Genomic DNA, 19,238 nt, shown 5'->3' on the forward strand with positions numbered 1-19,238 from the left:
CCCAAAATTTATATCTTGGATTAAACTGATATATCATACCCTTTCGAATTCGGTACTTACCAATAATCTAAGATCTCCCTTTTTTCAGTTGTTTCGTGCTACTAGGCAAGGTTGTCCTCTTAGTCCATTGCTATTTGATATTGCTCTGGAACCTTTAGCTTTTGATATTCGCGACTCACCTGATATACTTGGCATTACCCGTGGGAACGGGACACATAAGTTATCACAATATGCAGATGATTTCCTACTATAGATTTCTAATCGTGTGAAATCCATTCCTGCAGCTATATCCCTGCTCGCTCAGTTCAGTAACTTTTCTGGTTACAAACTGAGTCTTAATAAGAGTGATCTCTTCCCATTCAATATGCAGGTTCCCATTTATAGACATTTACCAATCAGATTGGTTATGGAATATTTAACTTATCTGGGTGTGAAAATTACTAAAAAGCACAAGGATTTATTTAAGATTAATTGTTTATCTTTAATATACCAGTTTAAACAATTGCTCCCTAAATGGTCCTTACTGTCTTTATCACTGATTGGTCTAATCAATGATATTAAGACGATTATTCTACCTAAATTTTTATATCTTTTTCAAGTGGTACCAATCTTTAGTTCTAAATCCTTTTTGATACTATTGACTCTAAAATTTCTTCATACATAGGGCAGAATAAAAATCCTAGGTTAAGTAAAAAAATACTTACAGAAGCATAAAAAGGATGGTGCTTTGGCATTGCGAATTTAAGATTTTTTTACCGGGCAAATAATATCTGATATTTAATATTTTGGACACAGGATTTGGATATAATGGGTGGATGTAAACCTTGAATGTAAATCCGTACAAAGTTTTTCATTGGTTTCCATTTTAGGAACTTCGCTTCCCTTTATTTTTTTCTAAATTGAACAAACAAATGGTTAATCCAATAATTAAATATACAAATCGAATATGGTTTCAGTTTGGTAAATGTTTTGGCTTGAGCAAATTTATTCTATCAAGCCCTATTATATCTAATTTTGTTTTCAACCCTCTGTTATGGATCAAGCCTTAATTTGCCCAGGCATGATCTAAGGGAATGACAGAGCAGCATCGAAAAATTATTTATCACGAATGTACAATAATGGAGTGAATTCAGTAACTTTCAGTTTCATAGTTAATGTGAACCGCACCCTGATGTTTTTCATTTCCTGTCGATGTTTCTCCCTCTCTCCAGTGTCCAGTCTGCTCAGTGCTCGCCAGTCGGTGTCTCGGTCCCGGCGGGTTTGAGGTGTCGGTCGGAGTAACCGGAGACTCTGGAACCATCCCTCAGTACACTGGGAGTTTCGGCTCCCGCTCAGCTCCCGGACGTGTGGTCACTTGTTCTCCAGTTTGTGTTCGTGGTGGCTCACGAAGGTGAGGGTGAGGGGCCGGGGCCGGGATGCGGGGTGGTTCACAAAGGACGTGGGAAGTCAGAAGTCAGCTCACTTTGGGAATGTTCTCAGCTTTCCCGGAGTCATTGTCGATGTTCGGCGGAGCAGAAACGTCTTGTGGGGGACATGGTCTTTCTGAACTCCGGCTGTGTCAGAGAGAGAGAGGGGTTGGTGTTCGTGATATTGTTCAGATCAGAGCCACAGGATGATGGAGCAGTAAACAAGGCCTCTCTGCTCGTTGTCAGGGTTTATTACTTTAGAGTGTGGGTGTCACTAGGTTTATTGGGGAGCCCCTTTGGGACTGTGGGATTGACACAATGGCTGATGCCTCTTAAAGTATAAGTTATGAATGGAAGGCATGCCTGTGAGAAGGGCGTCTTGTACCAGAAGGAGAACTGTACACATTTCACTGATCTACAGGAGCAGCTTCAAGCAGGTTGAAGTCCAGATCTTGAAGCTGGAGAACTCTGATGTTTCAGTGAGGTCGGGGGAGCTGTGGCAGCAGTTTTGTGGAGGTTACCCAACTATAGGTTGAGACTGAGCTCAAGCCCCTCCACTCCATCTGCCAAAAGCCAAATTTCCCAATGATCAAACATTTTAATTCCGATCATCATTCCCGATCTGACATGCTGGTCTTTGGCCTCCTCTTTTGCCACAATAAGGCCATTCAGGGTGAGGAATAAACCTCTTATTCTGTCTGGATAGTCGCCTGCTTCGCCCCTTTCTCCCATGGTCCACTCTCCTTTCCTATCAGTTTCCTTCTTCTTTAGCACTTTACCTTTTTCACACACCTGGTTTCACCTGTCACCTTCTAGGTAGTCCTCCTTCCCCTCCCCCCTTATAAATCTGGTACGTTTCCCCTTCCTTTCCAGCCCTGAAGAAGAGTCTCAGCCTGAGACGGTGCCTGTTTATTCCTTTCCACGGCTGTGACATTCCTCCAGCTTTTCGTGTGGGTTGCTCTGCATTTCTGCAGAATCTCTTGTGTGTATAGATTGAGGGTGTGTCTGCAGAGAAGGAATGGGTGGGAGCTGAGTGTGTGGATGAAGATAAGAAACTGCAAAAGCTGAAAACATTCACGAGGACATGAAAAGATAAGGGAGTTGGAATTGGCCACTCAGCCCTTCAGGGATGTGACAGTTATTTTCCAGGGCGAAGGGAGTGCAGCACTGTCAGTGGAGCCCTCCAGAGGAGACGTAAAACCGAGGTCTCACCTGCCCTCAGAACTGGCTGCAGTGCTCATCTGGCCCCAGTCTCAAGGACAGAAGGTTCTGCTTCCCTGGCCATTAGTCAAAGTCAATTTGTATAAGAAAAAAGTTACCTGGTGCACACTTTTACGTTGTAAATTTAGGTATGTGCCTTGAATGGGCTGCTAGTGGAGGTGACAGAAGCAGGTAGGATAGCAACACTTGGACAGGCGCATGAATAGGCAGGGCATGGAGAAGTATGGATCATATACATGCAGATGGGGTTAGTTTAGCCAGCCAGCATTCATCAGCATACGACTGCAAATAGATGGGATTATTGGTACTCTGTTCCACTTTATTAGGCTCCTACTGTACCTAGTGAAGTGTCCACTTAGTATAAGTCTGTGGACTTCTGTTGCTGTAACACATCTTCTTCAATGTTCGTCAGGTTGTGTGTTCTGTACAGCACTGTCGTTATGTGTGGTTATTTGAATAACTGTCTGCTTGTACCTGTCTGACCAATCTCCTCCGACCGCTCTCATTAACAAGCCCTGTTTACCCACAGAACAGCTGCTCATTGGATGGTTTTTGTTTATTGCATCATTCTTTTTTTACTCTAGAGACTGTTCTGCGTGAAAATCTCAGGGGGATCAGTGGTTTCTGAGATACTCAAACCATCCTATCTGGCACCATCCATGGTCAAAGTCACTTGGATCGCGTTTCTTCACCACACCGTTCTGATGGTTTGGTCTGCACAACAACTGAGCCTCTGGACCATGAGCCGACATCATCACGTCCATTTCAGTCACTCTCTCTATACCTACTACCATCACGTGGGATATACTTACGTGTGAGAAGGTTTCCCACCAGGCTCAAAAGAAGATTCATTCACGCTGTGATAGAGCTCTTCAAAGGACATCTTGTACAATAAAGGTAAACTCATACCCTCACAATTTACCTTATTGTGTCCGTTGCACCTCATTGTCTATCTGCACTGTACTTTTTCTGTTATTTTAGATTCTGTTTTCTGTTTGTACGACCTCAATGTACTTGTGTATGGAATGATCTGTCTAGTGGTGTGCAAACAAAGGTTTTCACTGTATGTTGGCAAATCTGACAATAATAATTACCCAAATAACAAGCCCGCACACACATATCCTTTTCATATATTCTGATACATCCTGCCTCATCCACAGCAGTGCATGCATCCGCAATCCCTACCATCCTTCACCATCTCCTTCCCCATCTCTGCAGGTCTCCCTTCCTCAGCTCTCCCTTTTCTGCTGCTGAAGCCTGGTCCACCATTGCCTCTAATATCCTCTCTCTTGTCATTTTGCCCACAGTGTCCAGAGCACAGGAGGTCTACGAGGTTGGTTGTGCCTCACCTGGCGGCAGTTTGCAGACATGAACAGTCCTATTCTACTGCTGATGTTGGCTGTCTTTGCAAAGATCTCGTGTGAGTAATGGTGATGAGTGTCTGAGCCTCAGTGGCACTGTTGCTTCCTGCTGAATGTCAGGCCCACAGTCATGGAGAGAGACAGCTCAGAACCAGGCCATTCAGCCCATTACCCAGAAGAGCATAGATCAGGACTGAAGGCAGCCCAAAGGATGCACGAGGCTAATTCATGGGGTGATCAGGCTGTTAAAAGAGAAGAGACAGCTTGGCATATAGATCTTATCAAGGGGTGATCTTATTGAAGCATTCAAGCTCCTGAAGGTGCTTGATGTGGTAGATATTCACTGCAGAGAGAGTGGCATCGATAATGGTAATCAGTAGGGAGTTTTGTAAGCTGCTCTGTAATGGGATTTTCCAAATTCCCACCCTTTTTTAATCCCAAAACCTTACTTTCTTTCATGATGCTCAATTGCCTCATTCAATTTAAATTTAAAATGCATGTGCGGAAAGAAGATTTATTTTCTTGTAGGCACTTGCAGGAAAAAAGAACTGAAATGGAGTTTTATGAAAACTCATACATAAACAAACACAGACTGACAAACAACTGATGTGCAAAACAAGGCAAACTGTCTAAATAAAAAAGGTCTTGAGAACATGGCACCATAACATGTAGGAGCTGCATCAGGCCTCTCGACCCATCGGGTCTGCTCTGCCAGTCAATCATGGCTGACTTATTGTCCCTCCCAAGCCTATCCTTCCACCATCTCCCTGTAATCTTTGAAGCCTTCACTAGTTATGAGCTTTAAATATACCCAATGACTTTGGCCTGCACAGACGTCTGTGGCAATGAATTGCACAGGTTCACCACCCTCTGGCTAAATGAATTCCTCCTGATCGCTGTCCGGATGGGACGTCCTACTATTCTGAGGCTCTGTCCCATGATCCTAGTGCTCCCCCCCACCCATTATAGGAAACATCCTCTCCATATTCACTCTATCTCGGCCTTTCAGTATTTGATAGGTTTCAGTGAGATCCCCTGCTCATTCTTCTAAACTCCAGAAAGTACAGGCCCGGTTGTGAAGAGTTCACTCCACTAACAGTTCAGTACATTCCCTTATGAGGTGTCAGTGTCACATAATGAATTGCCTGAGAACCAGTCCCTCCGTGATCAGTGGTGCAGAATCCTGGACTGCGCTCCTTCCCCACTGAGGCCTTGCATTGGCCACACTCAGCTACAGTGCAATCCTGCAGCTTGGAAAGCGTCAGTCGCAGTATTCCTTCAAGGATATCTTGTGTTGGTAGAAGATGAACAAGTCCCAGGCAGAGCAAAGGGCACCTTACACTGAGTTAATGATCTTCCACCAGCAATTGGCGCCTGTCCCAGTGTGTTTCTCTGGGAAGCGCCCTATAGATAAGAATCCCCTATTGACACAGCTGCTGGGGATGAAATGAGAAAAGACCTATTGGACATTTTTTTTATTATTTTGAAACTTCAAAAATAAATAAATCAACAAATTCATTGTACTATCAAGGCAATCCCAGCTACAGAACTCACAAGGTAGTTTTTGTGGTTGCTATTTCCTCTGCAAACAGTAGACTTCCAAATGTTTGTAACCATGTCCCCTGTCCCCGCAGTTACAAGTGACGGCAGGATCTCAGACTGCCGTCTTTCCCCACAAAGAGCCTTTGGATTGGTGGCGCGGAGCTTCAGTCAGTGCATTCTCCTGCAGCCTGGTATGTGATGTGATATCCCACTCACTCACTCTGGCAATAGTGTAACCCGAGGCGACCAGCAAGTCTTTCCACATTCTTCAGGATCAGGCTTATTATCACTGACTTAAATGACATGTAATTTGTCATTTTGTGACAGGAGTACAGTGCAAAGACATCAAATAATACACCCAGTGGCCACATTATTGGCACCTGCTCTATTAAAGAGGCCACCCAGTGTCTGTGTGCAGTCTTCTGCTGATGTAGCCCATCCACTTTAATGTTTGATGTGTTGTGACTTCACAGATGATCTTCTGCACACCACTATTGTAACATGTTAGTTATTTGAATTATTTTTGCCTTCCTGTCAGTTTGAACCAGTCTGGCCACTCATTAACAAGGCATTTTAGCCAACAGAACTTATTCTCTGTAAACTCCAAAGTTTACACTATTCTCGCACTATTCTCTGTGAACTCCAGACTATTGTACATGAAAATCACATCAGATTCTGAGATACTCAAATCACATCATCTGTCACCAAACGTCATTCCGTGACCAAAGCCACTTAGCTTGCATTTTTTCTCGATTTTGATGTTTGATCTGAACAACAACTGAACCCTTTTGGCCATGTCTGCATGTTTTTATATCTAGCTGCTGCTGTATGATTGGCCCATTAGATATTTGTATTAACGAGTAGGTATACCTAATGAAGTGGTTACTGAGTGTATATAAATTGTGTAAGAGAGAAGCTACAGGAGGTAGAGTAATGGGTTCATTAACTGCGTAATTAGCAGGGGAATCGTGGTGTTTTGTGTGAGGAAGACCTGCCCTTGGTGCACAGAACAACACGAGACACTTGCCTGAGGTGGCAGATTTAACCATTTTCTAGTGTGTTGCTCTGAATTTCCAGCATCTGCAGGATCGCTTAACTTGGGTTTAACTTTTGTCGTTAATGTTGTTTACAGGGGAGGAAGAAATCAAGCTTGTCTCAGCCCCTGGGGACTCCGTTTGGTTTCCTGGTGTGGATGCAGATCAAAGGCGCCAGATTAGGGTGTTCCAATGGAAGAAGGTCAGCAGGAACGATACGAAGGAACATTTGAAGCTGATTCTGAAGTTTCACAAGAGCAGCAAGGAGCCTGCCTTGATTCAAAATTACAGCAGGCGCATCACCTTCTCCACGTTTAATGGGTCATTTGCCATTCATAACATAACACGTGAAGACGAAGGTCTGTATCGGCTGTTCATCAACCAGAAAACAGTCGCAGTGCAGGCAGTTTGGGTGAGAGTAATAGGTACGTTCACTGAACTGATTACAGCTGCATTGCATTGCTTTTAGACATTCACGTTTTGGTGGTGATGTCTTTAGTGGTTTAAACAAATAATTACTGCAAAAACAGCAGCTGTGGAATTTCCTAAAGGGAGATACCCCTCTGTCTCTGGAAATACAGTCAGATGAAACCTCTCCCACCCCACCACCACCGTGTTCCAAACTATACTGAGTCCAGGCAAAGAAGAGGAGGCCAATTCCCAACGTCAGCCAGTGGCAGTTCACTTGACTGTGTTAGTCCACTTCCAGAGAGTTCTTCCATAACCACACATTGTCAGAACAAAAAGAACGGGTTTGTATCCCTTATCCAAGGAAGGATGAGCTGGCATTCAGTAGGGTCCAGAGGGGGTTCATGAGAATGATTCAGGGAATGAGGAGTTAATGTATGAGGAGTATCTGATGGCTTAGGGCCTGTATTCACTGGAGTTTAGAAGAATAAAGGGGATGCATTTGACAATGTTCCACACGGTAGGCTTATTCAGAAAGTCAGAAGGCATGGGATCCAGGGAAGTTTGGCCAGGTGGATTCAGATTTGGCTTGCCTGCAGAAGGCAGAGGGTCATGGTGTAGGGAGAACATTCAGATTGGAGGGTTGTGACTAGTGGTGTCCCACAAGGATCTGTTCTGGGACCTCTACTTTTTGTGATTTTTATTAATGACCTGGATGTGGGGGTAGAAGGGAGGGTTGACAAGTTTGCAGACGACACAAAGGTTGGTGGTGTTGTGGATAGTGTAGAGGGTTGTCGAAGATTGCAGAGAGACATTAATAGGATGCAGAAGTGGGTTGAGAAGTGGCAGATGGGGTTCAACCCAGAGACGTGTGAGGTGGTACACTTTGGAAGGACAAACTCTAAGGCAGAGTACAAAGTAAATGGCAGGATACTTGGTAGTGTGGAGGAGAGGAGGGATCTGGGGGAACATGTCCACTGATCCCTGAAAGTTGCCTCACATGTTGATAAGCTTATGGGGTGTTAGCTTTCATAAGTCGAGGGATAGAATTTAAGAGACGTGATGTAATGATGCAGCTCTATAAAACTCTAGTTAGGCCACACTTGGAGTACTGTGTCCAGTTCTGGTTGCCTAACTACAGGAAGGATGTGGAAGTATTGGAAAGGGTACAGAGGAGATTTACCAGGATGCTGCCTGGTTTAGAGTGTATGGATTATGATCAGAGATTAAGGGAGATAGGGCTTTACTCTTCGGAGAGAAGGAGGATGAGAGGAGACATGATAGAGGTGTACAAGATATAAAGAGGAACAGACAGAGTGGACAGCCAGCACCTCTTCCCCAGGGCACCACTGCTCAGTACAAGAGGACAAGAGGATAGAAAACTGGTTGGCAGATAGAAAGCAAAGGGTAGTGGTGAATGGGTGTTTCTCGGAATGGCAGGTGGTGACTGGTGGGGTGTCACAGGGCTCGGTATTGGGACCACAGCTATTTACAATTTACGTCAACGATTTGGATGAAGGCATTGAAAATAACATCAGCAAATTTGCTGATGATACTAAGCTGGGTGGCAGGGTGACATGTGATGAGGATGTTAGGAGAATTCAGGGTGACTTGGATAGGCTGGGTGAGTGGGCAGAAACTTGGCAGATGGCGGTTAATGTGAATAAGTGTGAGGTTATCCACTTTGGGAGTAAAAACAGGAAGGCAGATTATTATCTGAACGGTGTAGAGTTAGGTAAGGGAGAAATACAAAGAGATCCAGGAGTCCTTGTTCATCAGTCACTGAGGGTGAATGAGTAAATGCAGCAGGCAGTGAAGAAGGCTAATGGAATGTTGGCCTTTATTACTAAGGGAATTGAGTACAAGAGCAAGGAAATCCTCTTGCATTTGTACAGAGCCCTGGTGAGACCACACCTGGAGTATTGTGTACAGTTTTGGTCTCCAGGGTTAAGGAAGGACATCCTGGCTGTAGAGGAAGTGCAGCGTAGATTCACGAGGTTAATTCCTGGGATGTCTGGATTGTCTTACGCAGAGAGGTTAGAGAGACTGGGCTTGTACACGCTGGAATTAAGGAGATTGAGAGGGGATCTGATTGAAACATATAAAATTATTAAGGGATTGGACAAGATAGAGGCAGGAAATATGTTCCAGATGCTGGGAGAGTCCAGTACCAGGGGGCAGGGTAGGTCATTTAGGACAGATTTAAGGAAAAACTTCTTCTCCCAGAGAGTTGTGGGGGTCTGGAGTGCACTGCCTCGGAAGGTAGTGGAGGACAATTCTCTGGATGCTTTCAAGAAGGAGCTAGATAGGTATCTTATGGATAGGGGAATCAAGGGATATGGAGACAAGGCAGGAACCGGGTATTGATAGTAGATCTCAAAATGGTGGTGCAGGCTCGTAGGGCCAAATGGTCTACTTCTGCACCTATTGTCTATTGTCTATTGACATGGCTTTAAGGTAAGGGGAGGGAAGTTCAAGGGCGATATTAGAGGAAGGTTTTTCACTCAGAAAGTGGTTGGTGTGTGGAATGCACTGCCTGAGTCAGTGTTGGAGGCAGATACTCTAGTGAAGTTTATGAGGCTACTAGACAGGTATATGGATGAATTTAAGGTGGGGGGTTATATGGGAGGCAGGGATTGAGGGTTGGCACAACATTGTGGGCTGAAGGGCCTGTAATGGCTGTAGTATTCTATGTTCTATCTCATTGAAACCTATCAAATACTGATAGGCCTAGTTAGAGTGGACATGGAGTGGATATTTCCTTTAGTGGGGGGAGTCTAGAACCAGAGGGCACAGCCTCAGAATTTAAGATTGCCCCTTTGGAACAGAGATGAGGAGGAATTTCTTTAGAAGGGTGGTGAGTCTGTGGAATTCATTGCCATAGACAGCTGTGGAGGCCATAGCTGGGTACATTTAAAGCAGAAGTTGATAGTTGTCAAAGGTTGCAGGAAGATGGCGGGAGAATGGGGTTGAGAGAGAAAAATGAATCAGCCATGATGGCGTGGTGGAACAGACTTGATGGGCTGAATGGCTTAATTCTGCTCCAATGTCTTATGGCCCAAATCAATTCTCCATGTGGCTTCCCAAGAACACAGGTTGTGTGAGTTATTATAACTTATTTTAAATTTCAAAAATAGATTTTATTCATCATGATCATATATATAGTGGATTTTGGTTAATTGGGGCATCGGCAATTGAGACAGCTGCTTCTTTGGGACAAAGAACAAAAACTAACTGACAAAGCAGCTGAGATTCCCTTCATTGATTTGGGACACTATGCTGCTTAATTGGGACAGGAGGGTGCGGTCGAACAGTTTCTAACTAGGGTTAGATGTGCGCACACGTGTAACAGTTCGACACCACACCATGCTTAGAATGAACAAGTTTTGAATAGCGTCAATCGTGTGTGCTTGTGTTCAAAAAGCAGTGACTTTTGTCCTTGACGAGGGCTCTGTTGGTTTGGGGTCAACCAAGGATGTTCTGTCCAACATCTCTGGATACAGAAGCCATGAAATACTTACTTGCAGCAGCTTCTCAGGCCAGGTCACAAATGTCACAGGGCAAAAACATGATTTACCCAAAACACAAGGGATTCTGCAAACACAAGGAAATCTGCACATGCTAGAAATTCAAGCAACACACACAAAATGTTGGTGAAATGCAGCAGGCCAGGCAGCATCTACAGGGAGAAGCAGTGTCAACGTTTCTGAAAAGGAAGATAGTAAGAGATTTGAAAGTAGGAGGGGAGGGGAAAATGCAAAATGATAGGAGAAGACTGGAGGGGGTTTTCTCCCTCTGTCGATCTCTGCCCATCACTCTGTCTGTTCTCCATCTCCCTCTGGTGCTCCCGTCCTTTCTTTCTCCCTAGGCATCCCATCCCATGATCCTTTCCCTTTCTAGCTCTGTGTCCCCTTTACCAATCACTTTTCTGGCTCTCAGCTTCACCCCACCCCCTCCGGTCTTCTCCTATCATTTCACATTTTCCACTCCCCCACCTACTTTCAAATCTCTTACTATCTTTCCTTTCAGTTACTCCTGACAAAGGGTCTCAGACCGAAACGTCGACAGCGCTTCTCCTTAGAGATTCTGCAGATGCTAGAAGTCCAGAGGAATGCACGCAAAGTGCTGGAGAAACTCAGCAGGTCAAGTAGCATATAAGAAGAGGAAATAACTATTGACACGTTGGGCTGAGACCTGACACAAAAAGTAGCTTCAATGGGGAGGGACCCCGTGTTAATATTTCAGGTTGTCCCCTCGTGGAGCTGAAATTCTAGCTCTCTTTCTCTCTCCATGGGTGTTGTCTAATCTGCTAGATATTTCCAGCTCTTTTGGTTTTATTTCTGATTTCCAACATTAGCAGTATTTTCTTTAGCATTAGGAAGAAGGAAATCTAGGACTTGCGTTGAGCCACAAGTTGGCATCATCTTCTGATGTTAATGGAAAGGGAGGGCTGTCACAACGGGCGTACGAGTTTGTAAACTAGACTAAGTTTTCATAAGTTATTAGCATACTCTCTGTTGCCACTTTATTAGGTACACCTGTACGCCTGCTTGTTAATGCAAATATCTAATCAGCCAATCACAGTTTATAGAACATTGTACAGGTCCTTTGGCTCAAAATGTTCTGCTGAAACTTTAACCTACTCTAGTATCAAGCTGACCCTTTCCCCCTGACATAAACCTCCATTCTGCATTCATCCAAGTGTTTATTTAATAGTCACTTTCACTGTCCCTAATGGATCAGCTTCTACTGCCACCCCGGCTGCACGTTCCACTCAGCTACCGTTCTGTGTAAAAAAAAAGAAAGAAAAAGAGATTCCTTCCTCTGGCATCTGCTAACTTTCCTCCAAACACCTCCCTCATATTATACCCCCCCCCCCCTTTCATATAAGCAGTTTCCACTTCGTCCCTCTGCTAGCCTGCAGGTCACTTTTGGGCAAGATGTAGCACTCGCTTCGTGCACCCCCCACCCCGGATCAGGGTCACCTGAAGCCATGGGAGCGGGTGGTGGATGGTCGATCAGCAGCGGGTATCATGGCTGGGGTCACTCATCCTGTAAAGACACTGCCCAGAAGAAGCCAATGGCAAACCACTTCTGTAGAAAAAAGATTTGCCAAAAACAGTCATGATTGTGGGAAGGCCACGATTGCCCACGTCAAATACAATGATGTTGAGTCAAGGGAGAATCAGTGTCATTTTGCTTCTGTATTCTGAGCCAACTGGCTGCAAGTGACAAGTTTTCAAAACATTACTGAGATCTGTGATAACATATGATGGTCTGGTGTGCTCGAGTTTCAATGGTATCATGTGTTAATGAGTCAGAATGAAATCAGTGAACTTATTAACTTTCTGGAAACATAATTGTTTAACCCCAGTGTAAAATTAGTAGGTGCAAAAATCCCTTAAAAATGTATTCATTCAAAGGCCATAGGACCATAGACATAAGAGCAGAATTACACCATTTGGCCCATCGAGTCTGCTCTGTCACTCTATCACAGCTAATTCCTTATCCCTCACAGCCCCATTCTACTTCTTTCTCCACATAAACTTTGACGCCCTGACTAATCCAGAAACTCACAAACTCCACTTTAATTGTTGCAATGCTTCAGCATCAAAGCAATTACATCCTTGCTTTTATATTCTAATCCTCTTGCAACAGAAGCCAAGACACGGGCATCCTGTGTGATGATCGGGCTGAGGCACTGCTGCAGTGTCAGTGTAAAGTTTTTCAAGTACTTCTCCCAGTTGCCCCATTGTTCCAAGTGGGGATGAAACACCTGGTCATGTTTTACAGAGAGCAGAGCATTTCAGAATTTTGTGGACAATATTGTTCTGACAATGATTAATCTGTAAAAACCACTTTTACGGATAAATCGTTGCAGCTATTTCAAAGTATTCATGTTTTGAAGCACACGAGATTCTGTGAAAGCTGGAAATCCAGTGAAATTGATGAAAAGTCTTGGTCAGAAACATGGACTGGAAACGTCTCAGCCCGTCCTTACACATTTAAAATCCCCCTTACCCAAGTTTTTCACCCTAACTAGAGAGGACCAACTTTTTCCCATGAATTCACTGAACTACGGTGTTCCCAAAGATTTCATCCGCCCCACCACTTCCCCATCCTTGTACCCTTTGAAGAGTCAAGTACTGACCCTCTCTCACAGAACTCTCTGCACACCGCTTCAAAGACCTCTGTGAAGTTCTAAGTATTAACAACGTACCATGTACAACCATGAGATTTATTTTCTTGCAGGCATTTACAGGAAAAGCAAATAGAATCTATGAAAAAACATTCATAAATCTTTTACAAATTCTACCCCATCTTAGACTATTCCACTAAGGCAATTCCAGCCAATACTGGGAAAGTTGAAATCCTACACGTGGTCAGTGTCTCGGCTGATAGTGAGACCAGAAGGGTATGGAACGAAGGAGCAGGATTAGGCCATTTAGCCCATCACGATTGCTTCACCATTCAATCATAAAAACATAAGAGATAGGAGCAGAATTAGGTAGGTCATCCCCCCATCAGTTGCTTTGCCATTCTACCATGGCTGATTTATTTTTCCTCTCAACCCCATAACCTGATTCTAATTCTAATTCCAATTCCTGCTGCACTTACATCCTTTTATGATCTGCTCTTCTAATTCCCACTGACCACTGAGAAGCCCACGGCAGACAGAGCCTTGATCAAAGTGAGGACACAGTGACCGAGTTACGCAGTGGGCCCTGTTTGAACCCAGTGCATATAAATGCATGTATCTGACTCAGATAAGACCTCAGTGGTGGAGAGAGTGAGAATGAAAACATCAGGTTGGCAAAATGATCTTGGTATTACTCAAACCTGTCATCTTCTGATGACTTTGCGTCAAATATCCAGGGAGGCCACTGGTTGAAAATGCTACGCAAACAAATTAGGAAGCTGCCCCTTCCTCATTCCTAAATTCGATTCAGATAACTTCATTGGCCAATCCCGCAGGAATATCCTTCCTCATCCCCAAGGGAGGATATGCCGTAGGCTCCCTCGGGATGCCACATTACAGTACTGCACGTGTCTTAAACACTCTTTCTAATCAGCAGTGCAACACACCCTCTGACACATCTGCAAGTTATTGTAGCCTGTAACATTAAACCACCGGGCCTGGCATTCCCTAATCACCAGAATCGGAATCAGACTTGCTATCACTGACATATGATGGAAAATTTGTTGTTCTCTGGTAGCAGTAAAGGACAAAGACATAAATTACTATAGATTTTAACAATAAATAAACAGTGCAAATAAAGTTATAATATATAACATAAAGTGTTCATGGACCAGTTAGAAATTTGATGATGAGAGGGAAGTGGGGGGGGGGGGAGGAAAGAGTTGTTTCTGAATCATTTAGTGTGGTCCTTCAGGGCCCTGTACCTTCTCCTTAATGGTAATATCCTTATTGATGGATGCTGTCTTCCTGATGCACCATCTCTTGAAGATGTCCTTAATAGCCAAAAGATCATAAGACAGAGGAGCAGAATTAGGCCGTTCAGCCCATTGAATCTGCTCTCTCATTCCACCATGACTGATTTATTAATCCTCTCAACTCCATTCACCTACCTTCTCCCTGTACCCCTTCACTAATTAGCCATAATTAATCAAAAGCCTGTCAACCAGCTTTAAGTATAGCCCACAGATATTTGTGCAAATGAATGCCCTCTGATTAAAGTAATTCCTCTTCATCTCTTTTCTAAAGGACATCCCTCTATTTTGAAGCTGCACCCTCTGGTCCTAGAATCACCCACTCTAGGAAACCTCCTCCCTACATCCCCTCTATCCAGGCCTTTCAAGATTTGATAGGTTTCAACGACATTCCGTAACATTCTTCTAAACTCCAGCAATTACAGGCCCAGAACAGTCCTCATGCATTAACCCTTTCATTCTCATGATCCTCTTCTGGACTCTGTCTAATGCTTGCACATCTTTTCTTAAATAAGAGGCCCAAACCTGTTCACAGTACTCAAAGAACTGTCTTAACAATGACTTATAAAGCCGTAGCACTGCATCCTTGCTCTTGAATTCCAATCCAGTGAAAATGATTGCTCTTCCTTTCCTTCCTACTGACGCAACCTGCAAGCCAACCTTCAGGGAATCCTGCATAAGGACTCCCATGTCCTTCTGCACCTCGGATTTCTGAATGGTTTTCTCCATCTAGAAAATAGACTATGCCTTTATTCCTTCTACAAAAATGCATGACCACACCCTTCTCTACACTATATTCTACCTGCCACTTCTTTACCCATTCTCCCAATCTGTCTAGGTCCTACTGCAGAATCCCTGCTTCTTTAACACTACCTGCCTAGCTTTGTATCATCTGCAAATCTGGCAATAAAGCCATCAATTCCATCATCCAAACCATTGACATATAACATGAAATGAAACCAGCTGCCAACAAGAGTAGACCCTCTTTATTCCCACTCTTTACCTCCTGCTAGTCAACCAATCTTCTATCTATGCTAGTATCTTTCCTGGAACACTGTGGGCTCTTACCTTGTTAACTAGCCCATGTGCAGCAGTTCGTTAAAGGCCTTCTGAAAATCAAGTAAACAACATCAATTGACTCTCCTGCCTGTTAATTCCTTTAAAAACTGCCAACATTTTTGCTACACAAGATTTCACTTTAACAAAACCCATGCTGACTTTGGCCTATTTATTCATGTGCCTCCGCTTACCCTGAAGCCACATCCTTAATAACGCATCCAACATCTTTCCAACCACTGAAGTCAGGGTAACTGACCTTTCTCTGCATCCTTCCCATCTTGAAGTGACATCTGCAATCTTCCAGTCTCTGGAACCATTCCTGAATGTACTGATTCTCGAAAGATTGATATGAATGCCTCCACAGTTACTTCAGCTACCTCTATCACTACCCTGTGATGTACACCATCTAGTCCAGGAGACTTCTCTACTTTCAGATCTTTCAGCTTCCCAAGGATCTTCTTCTTCACAATAGCAATTTTACTCACTCGGCCCAGTGACACTCCCAAATTTCTGTCATACTGCTCATCTCTACCAAAGTGAAGGTGATGCAAAATACTTATTAAGTTTGTTCACAGTTTCTTTCTTTCCCTTTACAACCTCACCAGTATCATTTTCGAGTGGTCTGATATCCACTCTAGCCTCTTTTATTCTTTATATATCCAGGAGAAAAATGGTATCCTCTTTTAAATTATTGGCTAGCTTACCTTAATATTTCATCTTTTCTGTTTTTTTTAGTTGCCTTCTGTTGGATTTGAAAAGCTTCCCAATACTTGAACTTCACACTAATTTTCATATATTATATGCCCTCTCTTTAGTGTTTATGTTGCCTTTGACATCCAATGTCAGCCATGTATCATCCTCCCTTTGGAATAATTCTTCATCTTTAGGATGATTCTATCCTGCGTCTTCTGAATTGCCCTCAAAATTCCAGCCACTGTTGTGCTGCTGTCGTTCGAATTACTCCACAGTAAAGCTGATATATCTAACTTGCCCTTCTCCAACTCAAACTGCAGGGTGAATTATATTATATTATGATCACTACCTCCTAAAGGGTTCTTTACCTTAAGCTCCCTAATCAACTCTGGTTCATTACACAACACTCAATCAGCTTTGCATTTCCCCCAGGGGGTGCATCCACAAGCTGCTCTGAAAAACCATCTCATAGACTTTCTATAAATTCCCTCTCACTAACCTGATTTTCCAAATCTACCTGCGTAATGAAATCCTCCGCGACGATAGTAACATCAGCCTTTTTGCAAGGCTTTTCTATCTCTCATCGTAATTTGTTTTCCACATTCTGGCTACTGTTCAGAGGCCTGAATATAACTCCCACAGGGTCCTTTTGCCCTTGCAGTTTCTTAACACTATGCACAAAGATTCTACACTTCCCAATTTTATGTCATTTTCTAGGGATTTGATTTCATTTTTTACTGACAGAACCACCCTGCCCCCTTTGCCTTCCTGCCTGTCCTTTTGATACAACGTGCATCCTTAGGTATTAAATGCCCAACTGTGATCTTCTTTCACGCCATAACTCAGTAATGCGTACACCGTCAATCCTGCCAATCTCTAACTGGGCTACAAGGGCATCTACCGTGTTCCGTATACAGTGTGTATTCAAATGTAATACCTTCAGTCCTTTTGAATATGCCTCTAAGTTAAACTTCAACTCATCCCACTGACTGCAATTTTGCCCTGCCCTGAAATCGGAAAACCTGCCCCCTGCACCAGTTCCTGAGATACAGCACAGAAATGGCCATTCCCAGCCCTTCCAGCCGTGCCAACAGCAGCCTCCAATTTAACGCTTCCCTAATCATAGGACAGTTTACAATGACCAATCCACCAACCGGTCGGTACATCTTTGAACTATGGGAGGAAACCGGAGCACCTGGAGGAAACCCACACGGCCACTGGGAGAACACACAAACTCCTCACAGGCAGCAGTGGGAATTGAGACAGAGTTTCCACGATTGCAATGATACCAAAATCCCATATGCTAAAACACACTCTCAGCCCATCCATCTTACCCGTGAGGGCCCTGGCATTTAAAGTAGATGCTGAACCTGCCAGTCCTGCCTGCTCTCCCCATAGGACTTGCTGCTTCAGTTCTCTACGAATCAGCCATTCTGTCCCCACGTCAGCCGCTCTACTCACAACACCCCCACCCCACTGTACTGCCCATTGTTAGAGCACTTCCTTCATTGCAGAGTCAAATGGTGAGATTTCATTACTAATGAGACCCTCTATTGGTTGAGTTCAAACATTGATGTTGTGTGGCGGCTGTCTGCATGATATGCAAGCCAGGGCAGTATGATATGGAACAGTGGAGACCGATACCGTTGGCCCCAGCGTCTTCACAAGAGTTACCAGTCAGCATTGAACTCAACACCTTAGGGACTCTAGCTCCAGATTTTTCATCTGGGTTTACTCCTGAAGCCTTCCCCATGAGTGGGTATAGCCGCAAGGTGGCAGAGGTTTGAGATCAGAGTGTTCCTTCTCCTGGATGAGCTGCCAACCGTGGCTGATGAGCCCCATCTGCCAAACAGTACTGATAAACATTGGGATATTTTAACTGACTTGTCTGTATTTTTCCCCATTAGATAAACTCTCAGCAGTTTCTTTGAGGAGTAACTCGAACTCGCTGGGTGATACCATCCAGCTCAGCTGCAACATCAGTGGATACCCACATCAGTATCAGTGGCGGAAAGACGGAGGGGGGATCAGCCCACGTCACCAGCTAGTAAACGGGAACAGAGTCCTCGTCATCCCAGGGGCCTCGAGTGCTGACTGTGGAACGTACACCTGTATTGCAACGAATCCTGTCAGCTCCGTCCAGATAAGTCACAGCCTGACTATTTATGGTGAGTTTGACTTGTGACTGACATTTTGAGAGTAAACGTTACGTTGGCACCCAGCCATTGCAAGCTCACTGTGACAGTAGGAGCAGCCAAGCCAGAACTGGAGTTGAAATTGAAAAGGTTGACAGAGTGAAGGAGGAAAGCTGCCTTCCTTTGGCTGGGATGTCATTGGGGAACCACTGTTAACCAGAGGCTGTCCCTTGGAGAGTGTTAAGATCAGTCTGGGGTATCCTGCCTCCTACGCCATTCGAGGTTCTTGTGCTCAATACAATACCTGGGAATAGTGCACCAGCTGTGACATTGTCTAACAGCTTGTCTTCTTTATCAGAGTCATAAAGCACTACAGCACAGCCTGTCTGGTTCATGCCAAGCTGTTACTCTGCCAAGACCCATCGACCTGCAGCTGGACTATAGCCATCCACTTACCCAAACTTCACTTACATTTTGAAATCAACCCTCGCCCTCCATTTGCCAATTCCGTTGACAGCCAGTTCCACACTCTCTTCACCCTCTGTGAAGAAGTTCCCCCTCAAGCTCTCCTTCCACATTTCACCTTTATGCCATGACCTTTAGTTCTAATCTCACCCAATCTCAGTGAAAAAGCCACCTTGCATTTATCCACTCGATACCCCTCAAAATTTTTTATACCTCTATCAAATCTCCCCTCATTCTCCTATGCTCTAGGGAATAATGTCCTAACATATTCAGTCTTTCTCTATAACTCAGGATCTCAAGAAATGACACCGTTTTGTAAATTTTCTCTGTACTCTTTCAATCTTCTCTCTGTACTCTTTCAAAAATATTCCTAAAACATCAAATGAGGGACTTCAGCCTCCTCTATCTCCTACCCAAAGGAAGTAATGAGAAGGGATCTTGTCCCAGATGGTGCAGGTCCTT

At 44.1% G+C, this 19,238-nt stretch overlaps 1 protein-coding gene across 5 annotated transcripts in view; it reads left to right on the forward strand.

Moving 5' to 3' along the window:
- The first annotated feature begins 1,159 nt into the window (after positions 1-1,159).
- The window catches only part of LOC132394510 (uncharacterized), a 35,885-nt gene continuing 17,806 nt past the window's right edge, over positions 1,160-19,238 (forward strand). Inside the window, exons 1-5 of one of the 5 annotated variants that reach the window (XM_059970769.1) lie at positions 1,160-1,390; positions 3,212-3,524; positions 3,935-4,047; positions 6,663-6,989; positions 18,084-18,344. In XM_059970769.1, coding sequence (XP_059826752.1) covers positions 3,996-4,047; positions 6,663-6,989; positions 18,084-18,344 — 640 coding nt within the window. In that variant the 5' untranslated portion in view covers positions 1,160-1,390; positions 3,212-3,524; positions 3,935-3,995. Of the gene's footprint in view, positions 1,391-3,211; positions 3,525-3,926; positions 4,048-6,662; positions 6,990-18,083; positions 18,345-19,238 lie in introns of those variants that run through there. The other 4 variants (XM_059970768.1, XM_059970767.1, XM_059970770.1 and 1 more) reach the window with 4 other exon arrangements.

This window comes from Hypanus sabinus, chromosome 5 (assembly GCF_030144855.1).
Source record: "Hypanus sabinus isolate sHypSab1 chromosome 5, sHypSab1.hap1, whole genome shotgun sequence".
NCBI classification, from domain to species: Eukaryota; Metazoa; Chordata; class Chondrichthyes; order Myliobatiformes; family Dasyatidae; genus Hypanus; species Hypanus sabinus.